At 41.8% G+C, this 15,482-nt stretch overlaps 1 protein-coding gene across 2 annotated transcripts in view; it reads left to right on the top strand.

Annotated features, from left to right (window-relative positions):
* Positions 1-15,482, top strand: part of ABCC4 (ATP binding cassette subfamily C member 4) — a 260,291-nt gene that overhangs the window by 240,046 nt on the left and 4,763 nt on the right. For both annotated transcript variants that reach the window (XM_049647145.1, XM_049647146.1), the window contains one exon: positions 5,961-6,095. In XM_049647145.1, coding sequence (XP_049503102.1) covers positions 5,961-6,095 — 135 coding nt within the window. The remainder of the gene's footprint in view (positions 1-5,960; positions 6,096-15,482) is intronic.

The raw sequence follows: 15,482 nt of genomic DNA, 5'->3' as shown, positions 1-15,482 counted from the left end.
CTGTGACCATTGCTGGGAAGGACCTTACTTTCCATGGTGGGCTCTGCGTGTTCCTGTGGGGCTGCTGCTCCCACTCCCAGCTCCAGTGATGAGGGACTTCAGTCCAGGCTCCCCCCCCAGCTGAGAGCTTGTCAGGGACATCACGGGCAGGTGAACTTGGCCACCTGCTTACATCTTGGTCAGAACTGGTTTTGGTTTGCTGACTCTTTTGACAGGGAATGGCAGGATCAGACCTCAGGGGATCCAAGTGGCACGCATTCTCTCGTTCATCGTCAGGGAATCGTCCTCTGTGTTCCATCCACTCCAGGGAGAAGCCTTCTGTTTTATTCTAGAACTTCTGATTACTAGTTGGCTTTTAGTCTAGCAAAACACCATAAATAATGTTCCTTCTTGAACCTTTGATTTTTGGAGCAATCTTTTTTTTTTCTTGCTGGCTTTAGAAATACCCATTTCCTTTCCAAAAGCAAGTGATCATCTGTTCTGTTATTCTGAAAGCTTTAGGGACATAAAGACGAGTCACTCAGCAGCAAGGCCTCCTGCTCCAGAGGGTGGCGGTCGCTCACGGAGGGGCTGGGGAAGTGACGGATGCTAATGAAGGGCATAACCACAGCCTTGTCATCGTAAAGTCGTGTAATTGCACGCGCTCACGGTGTAATAATTACATTTTGTTGCACTGGTGAATACTTCTGCACAAAGACGTATGGATATGGTTTTGTTTACTGTAAGTAAATCAAACAAAAGGCTTGTTGGGAAACAACTGTGACCTAATTAATAGCTTTGTTTATGTGTTGGCTCTCCAAAGGGATTTACCCAGTTTTGGTTCATTAAGCGCCATTAATGTGTTAGGCTTAGAATTCTATTTTACAAAGATGTTCTCTCAATTTTAACTTTATTAAACATGATGTAGTCATAATGACAGCTAATTTAATCTTCCTCATTTGCTCAGTTGCCACAAAACAGTGGAGCAAGACAGACAAATTAGAAATCCTCTTTCTCCTAATACTCACCACTGTCTCTGCGTTAAAGACAGCTCTTCCCTGTAGTTTTAGGATTAGCTGGTTACTTGTGACCTGCCGTCTCTTCAGCCAGTGGCACAGCGTTTTTCTCTCGTCTCTGTGTCCCCTCAGTCCTCACTGCACCCCCGGATTCTCCCTGGTAGCAGCAGCGAAGGAAACACCGGCAGACATACAGCTGGTGCAACAACACTGCGTCTCTGCTCAGCATTGTCACTCCCAGGACTTAGGGGGTCTGGAGAAGGAAAGCCGGGGCTGAGAAACCCAGATTCCACCTCTCTGCTTATGGGCCACCTTACAGTTTTCTAATCTTTACCTCTCATCCTAAACTCAAGCCTCTTTTCAGTAGAGTTTTCCCCAGAGAAATCAAACCCACACACTGCTGTACCATACCCACCTGGGAGAGCACAAACACACCTCAGAGCACAAACACCTGGAGTTTTATTTAAATTCAATTTTTCAACTTCATGGAACTTTTGATAAGCCTGTATCTCAGAACGTCACAGAAGAGAAAAGCTCCTTAAAAAAAATACACCAGGAGATTTCCACTCATGTTTTCAGAGGGAAAAATAACTAACATGAAGGTTGAAAGCACAATCCGGAAGAAGAAATACTTTGGGAAAGGAGGTGTGTGCTTCCATACAATAGCAGGAATTTGGGGAGCCGCTGTGGCAGTCGCTGTGACCTGGCCTTCATCTTCCCCAAGTCACAATGACTGACCATTTCAAGACCTAAGAGAGGGTTTTGAGTAACACTTGCCACCGTATCTTATCACAGAGAACCTCACAGCCATCCACCTTACCGGTGAGGGACCCAACCCAACTCCCAAGCTTGGAGAACTGTCCCTATGCCCCTTTGTCTCCAGGCCACCAAAAGCAGATGTCTGAAACTCAGATCTTCCCACTCTGCTTGCTGTTAAGTGGGATCTGCCTCTGTTGCTTATTGCCGATCGAAAACTTCCAGGCATCTCTTTCCTGTTGTCAGGTTTCTTCCACCCTGCCCTGCACACCCCCTCCACACCCGCCTCTCCCTGCAGCCACCCCACCATCACTGATACAGCATCCTGGTGTTTAAAATGGATTAGATTATTTTGCAATGGGTCCATTTAATTTTTATATCTAGGACAGCTCCCTGCCATATCTGCAGATACACAGGCCTGATAAGCACATCTTCATGGAGTTTATGTAACTGACTGACTCATCCAATATAATGGATTTTTCCTTAACCAGCGAGAGCACGCGAGTGATTTGAGGTTGGTGTTCCTGGAGAGATCCCGGCACCATAGGATTGCTCTCACACCAGTTTGAATGTGTGGTTTCATTTGTAGTTTAACTACAATGTGGTTATAGGGGGCACAGCGGGAGATCACAGGAGCCTTACAGTTACGGAAGATGTTAAAGATAAAAACTCAAAATTATACCTGTTTTTCTGTACATAAAGAAAATTTGGAGGGGCGCCTGTGTGGCTCAGTCGGTTAAGCGTCCGACTCTTGATTTTGGCTCAGGTCATGATCTCAAGGTTCGTGAGATCTCCTGAGGTCTAGCCCCGTGTTGGGCTCTGCGCTGACAGTGTGGAGCCAGCTTGGAATTCTCTGTCTCCTTCTCTCCCTGTCCCTCCCGTGCTTGTGTGTGAGCATGTGTGTGCTTGCTCGCTCTCTCAAACTAAATAAACATTTTTTAAAAATTGGAGTTGCTTTGTGTGCAGTTATCATAAAAGACCTGGAATCTTTGCTCAAACCAGTAAATGTAAAGGCAAAATGTGTACAGTTCTGTTCCAGGACTTTTCTCAGTCTGCGCCCCGAGGGGCTCTGTAGCGCCTGGCCTGAGTCCTGGCGGCTCCACACTCTTGTTTCTGCCAGTGCTTTTTTTTTTTTTTCTTCTTCTTCCAGTATAGACACTGGCAGTCTTTCTTCTCTCTCTTAGTATAGGCTCCCGAATGTCAGGGGCTGTGGCTTAAATCTCTTTTGCCTCTTCTCCAGCATCTGTCATGATGACACGAATGCACTTAAGTATGCCATAAATGTTTGCTGAACAAATTCAGGAATTAATGAAAGTTTACTTATTTTCCTCAAATGTGTTTTTGCCACATATTACTTGTTCTTTATTAATCCTGAAAGTTTAATAAAATTGGTTTTCTTTTTTTGTGAGTGTCTACCAGGCACACAGTAAATAATGTGAGCCCCAAGTATAATAAAAATGCAGTGGGGAATGTTTACATTTATAGGCATATTTTCTTAAGTTATACAAAGTTAACGTAAGGTGTTATACATATAGAAAGGTATCTTAGAAAATTGAAGTTAGGGGCGCCTGGGTGGCTCAGTCGGTTAAGCATCCGATTTCAGCTCTGGTCATGATCTCACAGCTCATGAGTTCAAGCCCCACATTGGGGGTCTGTGCCAACAGCTCAGAGCCTGGAGCCTGCTTCGGATTCTGTGTCTGTCTATCCACCCCTCCCATATTCACGCTCGCTCTCTCTCTCTCTCTCTCTCTCTCTCATAAACATTAGGGAAAAAAAAAGAAAATTGAAGTTAAAATTCTCATCTCCCTTATATTGTATCTGATAATAAGTAATCTAAATGTCTTTCTCTGGGAACGCACATGGAAAGAATAGGGGTTCGGACCTGTGTTTGGATCCCACTTCCGCCATCTACTGATTCCGTAGCCTCAGCTAAGTTACTTAACACTTCTGCACCCTCAGTCTTCATCTCTGTGAATTTCTGGACAGAATGTATCTTGCTCATCTTTGAATCTCCTATTCTTAAAACAGTGCTTTGATATTAGGTGTCAGTATTTCCTGGATGGATGAATGGGAGAATGGAGGTTAAGAAGGAAAAAATGATAAATAGGTGGTGGGTGGCAGGGAGGGAGGGAGGAAGGGAGGAAGGACATTATGTACCCTGTATACCTTGAGAATTAACAGCAATGTCTACAAAGCATGTAGTACAATGAGTGTTCAATCCACAGCTATTTTCTTCTTTTCCAAATTCAAAAGACCACGATTTTAGTTACGAGGTGACTTTCTAAAATATTATCTTAAGGTAGTCATTCTTTGTTAAATTGCATTTATATTTAATACTCATAAGGCTCAAAGTATTTTGACCAAAATAAATCTTTTGGTCATTTATATTGTTAACTCTATTGCTTTTTAAGAGCATTAATTTTTTTCTGGCTCTGCCTTTTCAGACACTGGTCAATTCTGAGAACTGCTCATCTAGTGGCATTTGTGTGTTTTCAGACGGTAGGAGAGAAAATGGAAAAATGTGCTGTTCATTCAAATTTGAATAAAGTAGGAAGTTGGACAAGGACAAAATATCAGTAAATAGTTTCATTCCATTAAAAATTGCATACAGTCTTGATAGTTGGAGAACTCCTTTTCCACCAGCTCTGGTGATTTTTAAAAGTTGTTGCTTTTGCAGAATATCAGGTTCTTCATTGTATGAAGTAATTTGATTCGCTTATTTACTTAGTCTTCAGCATGAGAGAAACCTGTATTTTAAAATTGGTTTTTTTCTTCTTCTTCAACATCAGGAGGAGTGGCTATGCTCTGTAATGCTATGCTTAAGTAAAATTACACATTTGGGGCATCTAAATTGGATGCCAAATTATAGGACGTTTTAATTATTATGTGGATGTGACAGATTCAGTTATTCTTGAACTCTTTTGAGAAAACTGCCCTTAGCAGTGATTCACAGTAGTAAACACAAGATTAACAGGAAAATGCCCGTTATGAGACTTAATAAATGTTTCCGATTAAACACCACGGGACGGAATTAACTGCAATACCTAGATGTGGACAAACAGCCCGTGTCCGGCTTAAGAGTTTCAGCATATTCCCTTAAGATAAATTTACTCTGAATACAGCCTAAATGAAGAACTAAGCACCACTTAACATCAGAACTGTTTTCCTAGGTACATCATCTGGGCCAATGGTTTCAGACTCTTTTCTTCCCTCCCAAACCATTAACCAGAGCTACTAATAAGTAGAAATGCAGAGTTAAGAGCCCCTTCCTCTCCCTTTCAGTTTCCAATTAGTGGACATATTAATGAGCAATAAAATGTCTTGAAAGGCAGGCAGCCGAAGAAAGAGAAAAGGAAGCAGGAAAGATACTTGTGCAAACAGATACTCAGATCCTCTACAATTGAGATTGGGCTGCCCCTGTGTGCTGTGCAGGCCATGATCGCTGGAATTTGGAGCTCAATTTCTTAATTACTTCTTTAGTCTTATCCAGAGAGAAAATTGGATTTCTAGAGATTTCTTCTGTGCAGAGCAATTATGCTAAAGCTGCTTAGGGAGCAGCTCTTTTAGCCAGCCTTTCACTCCCAGAATAATAAGCTCCCACCAAAGCCAACTTCAGGGCGCACCTTAATCTCGCTGACGGGTATTTTGTCCCCTCTTACCAGCTGACATATTCCAGGACCCTAAAGAAATTCCAGAAGCATTTACTCCTTTTCCAGATATTGCTCAGATTCTGTCAGACCAGCTTAGCAGCTAATTTGCTCTCAGGTCACTGCCGTCTGGCCTGGATGACATCACCCTACTTTTTCATAAATTGAGTTTGATTTTCCTAAATCAAGAAATTTCCCAACTCTGAATGTATGTATAAATAACCCTCAAAGCTCAGAGTCTGAGAGCTAAAAGCACTAATAACAACCCCAAAAGCCTTTGGCAGAATATAAAACGCCACAGGACTGCTGAGTGCCCATAATCATAGTCTAAAACTTTCATTTTCTTCCTTTCCTATAACATTATAATAATAAAAGGTCGGGCTAGGCCTTTGTCTGCCTAGTAAAACAGGGTAATCAAACCGTTTAAACACCAGGCAGGCCTACCACCCAAATGGATTCTCTCTATTCTCCTTCTCCGGCCCCTTTCCGAAATATTGTCTGGCTTATAATATGTTACTGCAAAACATTGTGTGCTAATGGGTTTCTTTCTGCTGATTAACAGGTTTTGGATTCAGGAAGACTGAAAGAATATGATGAACCGTATGTTTTGCTGCAGAATGAAGAGAGCCTGTTTTACAAGATGGTGCAGCAGCTGGGCCAGGCAGAAGCCGCTGCCCTCATCGAAACAGCAAAACAGGTAAGCGGGCCGTGAGGAGCGGTAATTAAAGCTCATCTCAGCCCTTCACTCCTCGCAATCTGGCACGAGGGGTGCTCTAACAAGCACCCTGTGCCCTTCTCAATTATAAGCCTTCGGAGACAACGCTTCACGACTGGGTCTTAACAACACGTCCCAGGTTGAAGTCAGGTCTGCTGAGAATGGGCAGAATTGGTGGGGGAGTGGGGGTGCCCCAGGTGCGCATGCTCGTGTGCGCAGGCACGTGGGGGCGCTGCGGGGCGCAAGCACCTGTGCCCAAGAGGAGCGAGAGATCCAGTTCTAGAGAGGTGTCACATGTTGAACTCCATGCTTTCAGATTCTCATGTGGCACAGAACTTCCACATTTTGCAGGCCTGTTACATTTCATTCTAATCGGCGCTCACATTTGAGTTGCAAATACGGTCAAGGCACATCCAGGAAATTTTGAGAGTTTTTAGAAAAAAAGAATGTGGGATGTTGTCCATTGGGTCTAGAAATATCTAGCAGGGAAATGTGTAGGTTGCTTTTCTGTTTTATAATTTGCAAAGAAAACCACATGATACACTTCTTGCCCAGGTTTCTCCCTAATTCGTGGTGGTTTAGAAGAAGGCCTAGTTACCACCTTGTGCTTCCTCTGCCTTCTAGATGATGAAACGGTCATTGGGATGATCAAGAATCTATGTTACCTTGGGGCGCCAGGCTCATGCTCGCTCGCTCGCTCTCCCAAAAATAAACATTAAAATTAAAAAAAAAAAAAAAAAAAAAGCTCTGCCACCTTAACGCTATAGTCTGAGTGGTGCTTGGAGATGTACAAAGCATTTTCACAGAGATGCTGTGTGTGCAAGTACTAAGCACTATACGTGGTGCTGATGTTCAGTGAATAACATTCAGAGTCGGGGGTGGGAGGGAGGGGAGGGTGGGCGAAGGGTATTGAAGAGGTCATCTTTTGGGATGAGCACTGGGTGTTGTATGGAAACCAATTTGACAATAAATTTCATATATTAAGAAAATAAATTTAAAAAAAATTCAGATTATCTGGTTTCTTGCCAATAAGTAATGTATTTTCTCATTCTACACGTGTGATGTGAAAACTGCGGCCTGGCTTAAGGGACTTAGCCGATGTCCTGCAGCCACCTGTAACTCTTTCTGATACAAGGTGGGAGTTGGCTTGATGGAAGGAAGAAAGGGAAGTCAGGTGTTCTTGCCCCTTGAGGTGTGTGGTTGGGATGGCATGGGATCAGTAGTCTTGAAGCTCCCCATCAGAACTATTTCTCCCTGGGCATTATAATCATAGGCGCGTTTTTCTGTTTATCCTTTTCTGCATTTCCCAGATTTTCACTGCAAGAGAAAATTACTTGTGTAATATCTTAAGTATCTATTAAAGACAACAGGAGAAAATCTGTCCCAGTATCTAACAGCCCTTGTGTGTGAGAGATTTATCCAAAACACAGCTTAAGTTCTCTTCTGTCACTGTTTCGTCTCATCCCTCCAACTCAGAAATAAAGAGCTGTAACTGCCACCGTTCGTAGAACACTTCTTCAAATGCTGCTTCATCCTCAAAAACCGTTCGGTAAACGTGTATGTGTGCCCTCAGTATCGTGCTGGGGACTAACAAACACGTCAGAAGTATTTCTTAGATATCCCCAGTATAATAAATCCAAGAGCTGAGAAGAGCAGAGATGCTTCGTTTATGTGCTGAGCAATTTGGAGGTGTGGGATGAGGCTCTGACACTCATCGTGTGTGATGTAGGTTCTCTTGTCTTGGTGCCGGTGTAAGAGGCTGGGTATCTGAAGGGCGCCTGCGTGGCTCAGTCGGTTAAGCATCCGACTTCAGCTCAGGTCATGATCCCACAGTTCGTGGGTTCCAGCCTCACATTGGGCTCTGTGCTGACAGCCTGGAGCCTGCTTTGGATTCTGTGTCTCCTTCTCTCTCTGCCCCTCCCCACTTGCACTGTCTGTCTCTCAAAAATAAACATTAAAAAAAAAAAGGCTGAGACTTTGAGAGGGGAAGGAAATTGCTCAGAGTCACACAGCTGGCTGGATAATTGGCAGAATCAGAGTTTACACCCAGGGTCAGGGATGAGGAAATCTGAATTCTGAACTTTTCATAAGTACTTCCATTGTACATGAATGTAGAGAAGCCAGTGTACTGCTTTCAGGGCTGAAATGCAGAGACTTTCACCAACTGGATGTCTCCCAGTCGGTGCTTCTTCCCTCGGAAGACCCAGGCAGTCAGTCATTGGGGATCCCCTGTATAATCTGCTCGTAAAACAGCCAGGAATCTTACAAACCCCTTTGTTCTCTGACCTCAGGCATTTCACATCAAACAGATGTGTCCCCACCTACATGTCAAAGCCTCCGTTTTGAAAATCTGTTATCATTGTGTATCATCAAGGCGTTGAGTAATGACAAATAAATCACAGATGGGTCCAGATAACAGAAGATGGTATAGTTCAACACCCTCTTTTTACAAATAGGAAGCTAAGGCCCCTTAGAAGTAAGGTGGTCCTATATATAGATAACTTACGTTAGCTCTCATTTGCAGCAGACACAGAATTAGACATCTGCTCTTTTAAGAAATGTTTTAACCAAGTGTGACATACGTACAGAAATGCTCAGAGGTTGCAATTAGAAACCTTGGGATTCCTGGTCCTGTAATCTTGCACCTAACATAGCAATATTAACGGTGCTACATTCGTATAACTCTGTATCATTTATCTTACGTGGTTCTCACATGTGTGAGTTCACTTAATCCTCCTGGTGGTTCTTTCTTATCCCACTTCATGGACAAGGAGACTGGATTGAGGACTCACCTAAGGTCACAGAGCTGGTCAGTGGAGAGCAGAGGGCTAATTGCTGGGTGAAGCTGAAAGTTGCTGTGGTCCACATGTCCAATTTCAAAACCCTGCTCCTTTTCTCATGTGGAATCCAATGTGGGGCCAGGTTTACATAATGGCAGCACATCCCTCTGGGATCTCAGAGGCTCAGGTCACCTCTCTGGAAAGACGTAAGGAAATACATATCCCAGTTGAGTATCTTCTTGACATTACTTCTGCACATGCTTGGACGTCTTAGAGCAGGCTGTCAGATTGTCAACTTTTTAAATGTGCAGCCATCAAATATCAAAGCATCACTGAGAATGATGACAGTAGGAAGATGGGTGTAAGTTAACAAGCTTTCGGCTCCTGACAGGTTGGAATTCGTTTCTTTGAAAAGAAAATGCAACATCTAGAAAAAGGTACTTCCACATCAACGTTGTCTTGACCACATAGTTGTTTCTCTTCCAATGTTGGTATAGGCAAGCGTAATTACTTTCATTGACCCTCAGAGATGATCTGTGGAATGGTAGAGAAATTACTTTTTAGGTACATAAAGCGGGGAGGTGCGTTAGTCTTCTAGGGGCTACCCCATCAAAGTATACAGAATAGGTGTCTTAAAACCACAGCAATTTGTTCCTCACGGTTCTGGAAGCTGGAGTTTTGAAATCAAGGTATCGACAGGGTTGGTTTCCTCTGAAATACCGCTCCTTGGCTTGTCGATGACCATCTTCTTTGTCTTAGTGTGGTCTGCCCTCTGTGTGTGCCTGAGTGCTAAACTCCTCATACAAGGGCACCAGTCAGATTAGATTAGGACCCACCTCTGTGACCTCATTTTAACTTAACTGACCCTATCTCCACATACAATCACATTCTGAGACACTGAGGGCTTAGGACTTCAACATACAAATCTCGAGGGGACACAGTTCAGCCCATAACCGAGGTGAATCTTGTCATTCATTCTCCTCCATGATGAAGCAGACCTAATTGAGGTTTTTTGGAGTTCCTTTGTTCCCAGTATATAACAGGTGCCATTTTATCTATTGGTGAAATCAGCTGTAACCCCAAAGTTAGGAAATCCTGATAATCCTATGTTCTAGGAGCCTGGACCAGTTTGAATTGGTAGAAACGCTTAGCAGCCCCATGGCCCCGTATGTCTCCTGAGGTCTCTGAGCTGCCCGTTCCTCACTTGTGCTGGGGTTACAGCAAGGCCTAGCTACAAGGATCAGATGAGACACTGTATGCTTACCTGCTTTGAAGAATGCCGAGCCTTTTACAAATACAAGAGTTTTCCCTCTCAACAACGAAAGGGGATTGGTTTTTTAAAGGCTGTGGATTGAACCATTACCTCCCTAAAATAACAAATGAAGTACCCAAAGTTCTCCTAGGTAAGCTTTAGAGACTCTAAATTTGTTTTTAGTAATAAGTTTTTTTTAACAGATGATATAAACTAATGCTATAAAACTCAAAAACTTCACAGTTTTTTAAAATGATTGTTTTAGTTTATAAATAAAAGGTAAGTCATCCACCCACTCTTCAGGACAGAGCCCTGACACCTGTGTTGACCCTTCTGCTGATATAGCCCATTTGTCAACACAGACGTGTGCATATATACTTTCTGTTTTGTGAGCACAAGTGACAGCTCTTTCTTACTTCTTTCAGTTAATGTGTCTCATATCAATGCATATAATTATCTTTTTTTAAAAGTTGATTTGTTTTGAGAAAGAGAGAGCACAAGTGCGGGAAGAACAGAGAGAAAGAGAGAGAGAATCTCACGGAGGCCCCGATGTGGGGCTTGAACTTCCAAACCGTGAGATCATGACCTGAGCCAAAATGAAGAGTCAGACGCTTAACTGACTGAGCCACCCAGGCGCCCTGGTTATGTCATTCTTTTTAATGGCTACATAGTATTTATGCTTTCTCCACTCTCTTCTCCCCATTTTTTCCTTCTAATTAAGTTGTTACAGTTTAGTTTTCTTTTCCTAAAGAATGAGCTGGTAGATTTACTTACTGATTCTTGTACTCTGTGTTCCAGTTTATCACTTTCTGCTTTTATATGTGTTAATACCGTCTTTGGTTTATTTTATTGTGGTTTCTTGAATGCATTTGTTTTCATTCGTTCTTGTTCATTAATATAAATATTTTAAGGCAGTCAACTTTTCTCAGAAGACTGTTCTAGCTATATGCTATGTTACACGCTACTGGGTTCTGGTATGCAGTGCTTTTGTCATAGTTAAGTTTTCAAATACAAATCTAAAGTTTTGTTTTCTTTTTTTTTTTTTTTTTTTAATTTTTTAGAAAGAGACAGAGCATGAGTGGGGGAAGAACAGAGAGAGAGAGAGAGAAGGAGACACAGAATCCAAAGCAGGCTTCAGGCTCTGAGCTGTCAGCACAGAGCCCGATGTGGGGCTTGAACCCATGAACTGTGAGATCATGACCTGAATCGAAGTTGTACACTTAACCGACTGACCACCCAGGCGCCCCTAAAATTTTATTTTCAATTTTCTCTTTGGCTCAAAAATTGAGAAAGGGGCCTTTAAAACTTCCTGGTGGTGGGGGTTTAGTTTTTTTTTATGTTTTCTAGTTTACTCATCAGTGTTGATTTGCATTGCCTTGTGATCATAGAGTTGTCTATGCTGTTTCCCCCCAGAAACAGTATTTGTTAATACTTTTCTTGTGTTCTAGTGCATAGTCAACTTTTGTGAATGTTTTTCACGTGTTTAAAAAGATGGACTAGTGTTTGTTTACAGTATAGCATTTAATGACTTTTAATTAGATTTACTTTAGTAATTATTTAGATCTTCTCCTTATTTTGGTCCATTTGATGTGACACATTATGTTAGTCTTATATTATTACAACCTTTCACTTTATAGTTCTTGTCATTTTTGCTTTGCTTGTCATTTTGGTTTTTAATTTTTATGTTCTCATTTTTTTTTAGTCCACAGATATTCTTGACTTGGGTCTTCACTGTGAATTATATTTTCTTCTATTTTAAAGTGCTTTTCTTTCTTGGCTTCATTTAATGCACCTGGCCCTGAATGCAGGCAAGCTGATTCAAAATTCCAGTTGAGTCTCCTGCTTTTCCCTTTGTTTTCATTCACCTGGTATATCTTAGTCTTTTAGTATCAGATTACAGAAATATTTCCTGTAAATGGCATATAGTTCAGTTAGCTCTGAGATTTAATCTTAGTCCTCCTTTTTTTAACAGATGAGTTTAGTCCATTTACATTTATTGAGAATCACCATACTTCTATTATGTTTTCAGCTTTTAGTGTTCCCTTTTTTTAACCTTTTAATTAGTATGTATTTTTTTTAAGATTAAAAAAAATTAATTGATCTCTACCCAACATGAGGCTGGAACACAACCCCAAGATCAAGAGTCTCAATCTCTACTGACTAAGCCAGCCAGGTGCCTCTATTTATTTTTCTTTGCTCATTGTTTTATGTGTGTACCTTTCATTTCTCCTGGGAACACTTTATTATTATTGATTCCCCATTATGAACAATGACAACATCTCTTCCCTCTCTCCCTGTGCTCCCACCAGATTTTTGTTGTTTAGTTTTCCTTATACTGTTTACTGTCAAATCTTTAAAAATACTTAAGCCTTTTTATTTTACTTGCTTGTTTTATTTTTTTTTTAATTTTTTTTTAACGTTTATTTATTTTTGAGACAAAGAAAGACAGAGCATGAATGGGGGAGGGTCAGAGAGAGAAGGAGACATAGAATCTGAAACAGGCTCCAGGCTCTGAGCTGTCAGCACAGAGCCCAATGTGGGGCTCGAACTCACGGACCGCGAGATCATGACCTGAGCCACAGTCAGATGCTCAACCAACTGAGCCACCCAGGCGCCCCATTGCTTACTTGTTTTAAATGCTACTTTCTCTCTTAGTTAGCTAAACTCTGTCTTCTAGTATGTTGTTTTTCAGACTTTGGGTTGTGATCCGGTTGTGGAGTTATGAAATCTGTTTCATCAGTCATGACCTGCATGTATTAAGAAATGAGGTAGAGGGGCGCCTAAGTGGCTCAGTCGGTTGAGCATCCAACTCTTGATTTTGGCTCATATCATGATCCCAGGGCCGTGAGATTAAGGCCAGCATTGGGTTCCATGCTGAACTGAGTGTGGAGCCTGCTTAAGATCCCTCTTTCTCCCTCTGTCCCTCTCCCCCTCTCCCCCTTTCATACTCTCTATAATAAAAAAATAAAACTAAAAAAATGAGAAAAGAATGGAATGGAAAGAAAAGAACAGTGTAACTGTCATAGTAATTGTCATAGTAAATATTTCTTGGGTCTGTACTGAGTCTCAATGTAGTATGAAATGTACTTACTCCTGATCTCATGGTTTGTGAGATCAGGCCCTGTGTTGGGCTCTACTTGGGATTCTCTCTGTCTCCTCTCTGTCCTTCTCCTGTTCATGTGCACACACGTGCTCACTTGTGCACGTGCTCGCTCTCAAAATAAACGTTAAAAAAAATGTACTTACTACTGTGGGTGACAGTCAAAACAAAAGGTTGGAAAACAGTGCTCTGTACCATCTTAAAGGAGGGTTCGTTGGAGTTAGAATCCCCCTGACTTAACTGTGTGTGTGTGTATATGTATATGTATATGTATATGTATATGTATATGTATATGTGTGTGTGTATATATATATATATATACACACACACATATATATATTTGTACATATACATATATAATTTGCTGCACCTCTAATTTAAATGCTTTGGCTATAAAATTCTTGGGTCCCACTTTCTTTCACTTAGTATGCTATAAACTTTGCTCTAAGGGTTCTCTCATTGTTTATTCATATGGAGCGGTCAAGTTAGACTTAACTTGATCTTCTTTCCTGAAGCCCAAAGGACTCTTTCTCAATTTTGAAGGCTGTTAGTTTTTCCTAGGGTATGATGTACCCTTTTGTTCCCTAGTTTTACGTCTTTTATTTCTGGAAGTTACTGGAATTATAGCTTTGAAGTTCTCTTTCTTTGATTGGAGTCTCCTCTTTACACATATCTATCATGTATATGTTGTTTGTTCTTTATGTTATAAAGCTATTTTCTCCTTGATCCTTTTTAATTATTTTATTTTTTTAATGATTTTATTTTTGAGAGAGAGAGACAGAGCACGAGCTGGGGAGGGGCAGAGAGAGAGGGAGACACAGAATCCGAAGCAGGCCTCCAGGCTCCGAGCTGCCAGAGCCCGACGTGAGGCTCAAACTCGTGAACTGTGAGATCATGATCTGAGCTGAAGTCTAGATGCTTAACCGACTGAGCTACCCAGGCACCCCTTTAATTCTTTATTAACTTCTAATTATGCTTGCTTTCTCAATTCTGTCCCCCGCGTCTCATCCTGTTTCTCCAGTGGTTGCTGAACTACTCTGTGCTGCGTTCACACAGCTGCCCTTTCTGTGATGCTTCCCTGTTCTCCTCCATTCCAGTCGTGGCCCCAGTCAGCTCCTGCTTCATCGTCTCGTGTTGCTGTGCCACATTTCCAAACGTTCAAATTTCTGTTGTCCACAGGTTGATTGTTCTGTATTTTCTTTGAGTGTATTACATTATATTTTTTTCACAATTTCCGTTTGTTCAGTGAGTATTTATTTGACATGTGGTTATCTTGTTCCTTTTCCTCACTGTGTATTTTACAGATCCTGTACTACTACTATAATGTTGTTGGTTGTTGTTGTTGTTGTTATTCCTACCACTCATCTTTGAATTAAGTGAGTTTTTCCTAGACTATATTTTTATAGGATGATGGTGGCTAGGGCATTATTTCAGGCTAAAGGGAATTCTGTCTGCTTAACGTAGAAGTTCCTTATGACAGAGGGAGAGAGAGAGAGAGAGAGTGAGTGTGTGTGTGTGTGTGTATAAGCAAGAGAGAGAAATTGAAGATGCGTGTTCATTTAGCCTGTCCTCCTCCCTAGCCTGCTGAGATGGGCAGTTACTTGCATGTCAGTATCTCCCTTCTCCTAGGGCCTCATCAGTGTATATGCTTCAGGCAAAGATGGGGATTCTGTACATTCCTCATTGACTCACCTTAGAATTTGCCAGTTAGTTGGACAACTGTGCTCTCCCATGATTGCTGAGATCTCCGCTAGCTACTTCCTCTCTGTCTTACCACAGCCCCACTGGATCCAGTTGCATATGGCAGCCCATCCGGATATCTTGCCATTTGGGATTTCAGATGAGTCCTGATTTCATTAAAGATGGGCTTCTTTTTTATCTCGTGGTATCCTTGCTGTTTAGGGTGATTTCTGAGACGATTAAGGGGAGGGAAAAATCCATTTCTGTTATCTTAAAAGCAGAGGTCTTCTCTAACTCTCCGGTACTCTTTAACCTCAACAACAGACCTGCCAGCGTGTACCTAACCAGAGTTAGGCCTGCCGTAAAGATGAGTTTGAGAGTTACCAAAATTGAGCTAGGGCCGTACAGTTTAGTGAGAGTGAACTGGCAAGAGTCTGGAGCCAGAAATCACCATATTGAACCAATGTAAATGAAAGGTCACTTGCTGGCCTTCACTCATGCATGGGCAGCTTTTATTGCTCTGTTGCTTTTAGTAAGATCTAATTCCGTGATGGTTG

Source organism: Panthera uncia (assembly GCF_023721935.1).
Source record: "Panthera uncia isolate 11264 chromosome A1 unlocalized genomic scaffold, Puncia_PCG_1.0 HiC_scaffold_16, whole genome shotgun sequence".
NCBI lineage: Eukaryota > Metazoa > Chordata > Mammalia > Carnivora > Felidae > Panthera > Panthera uncia.
This window is presented reverse-complemented; position numbering and strand designations above follow the sequence as displayed.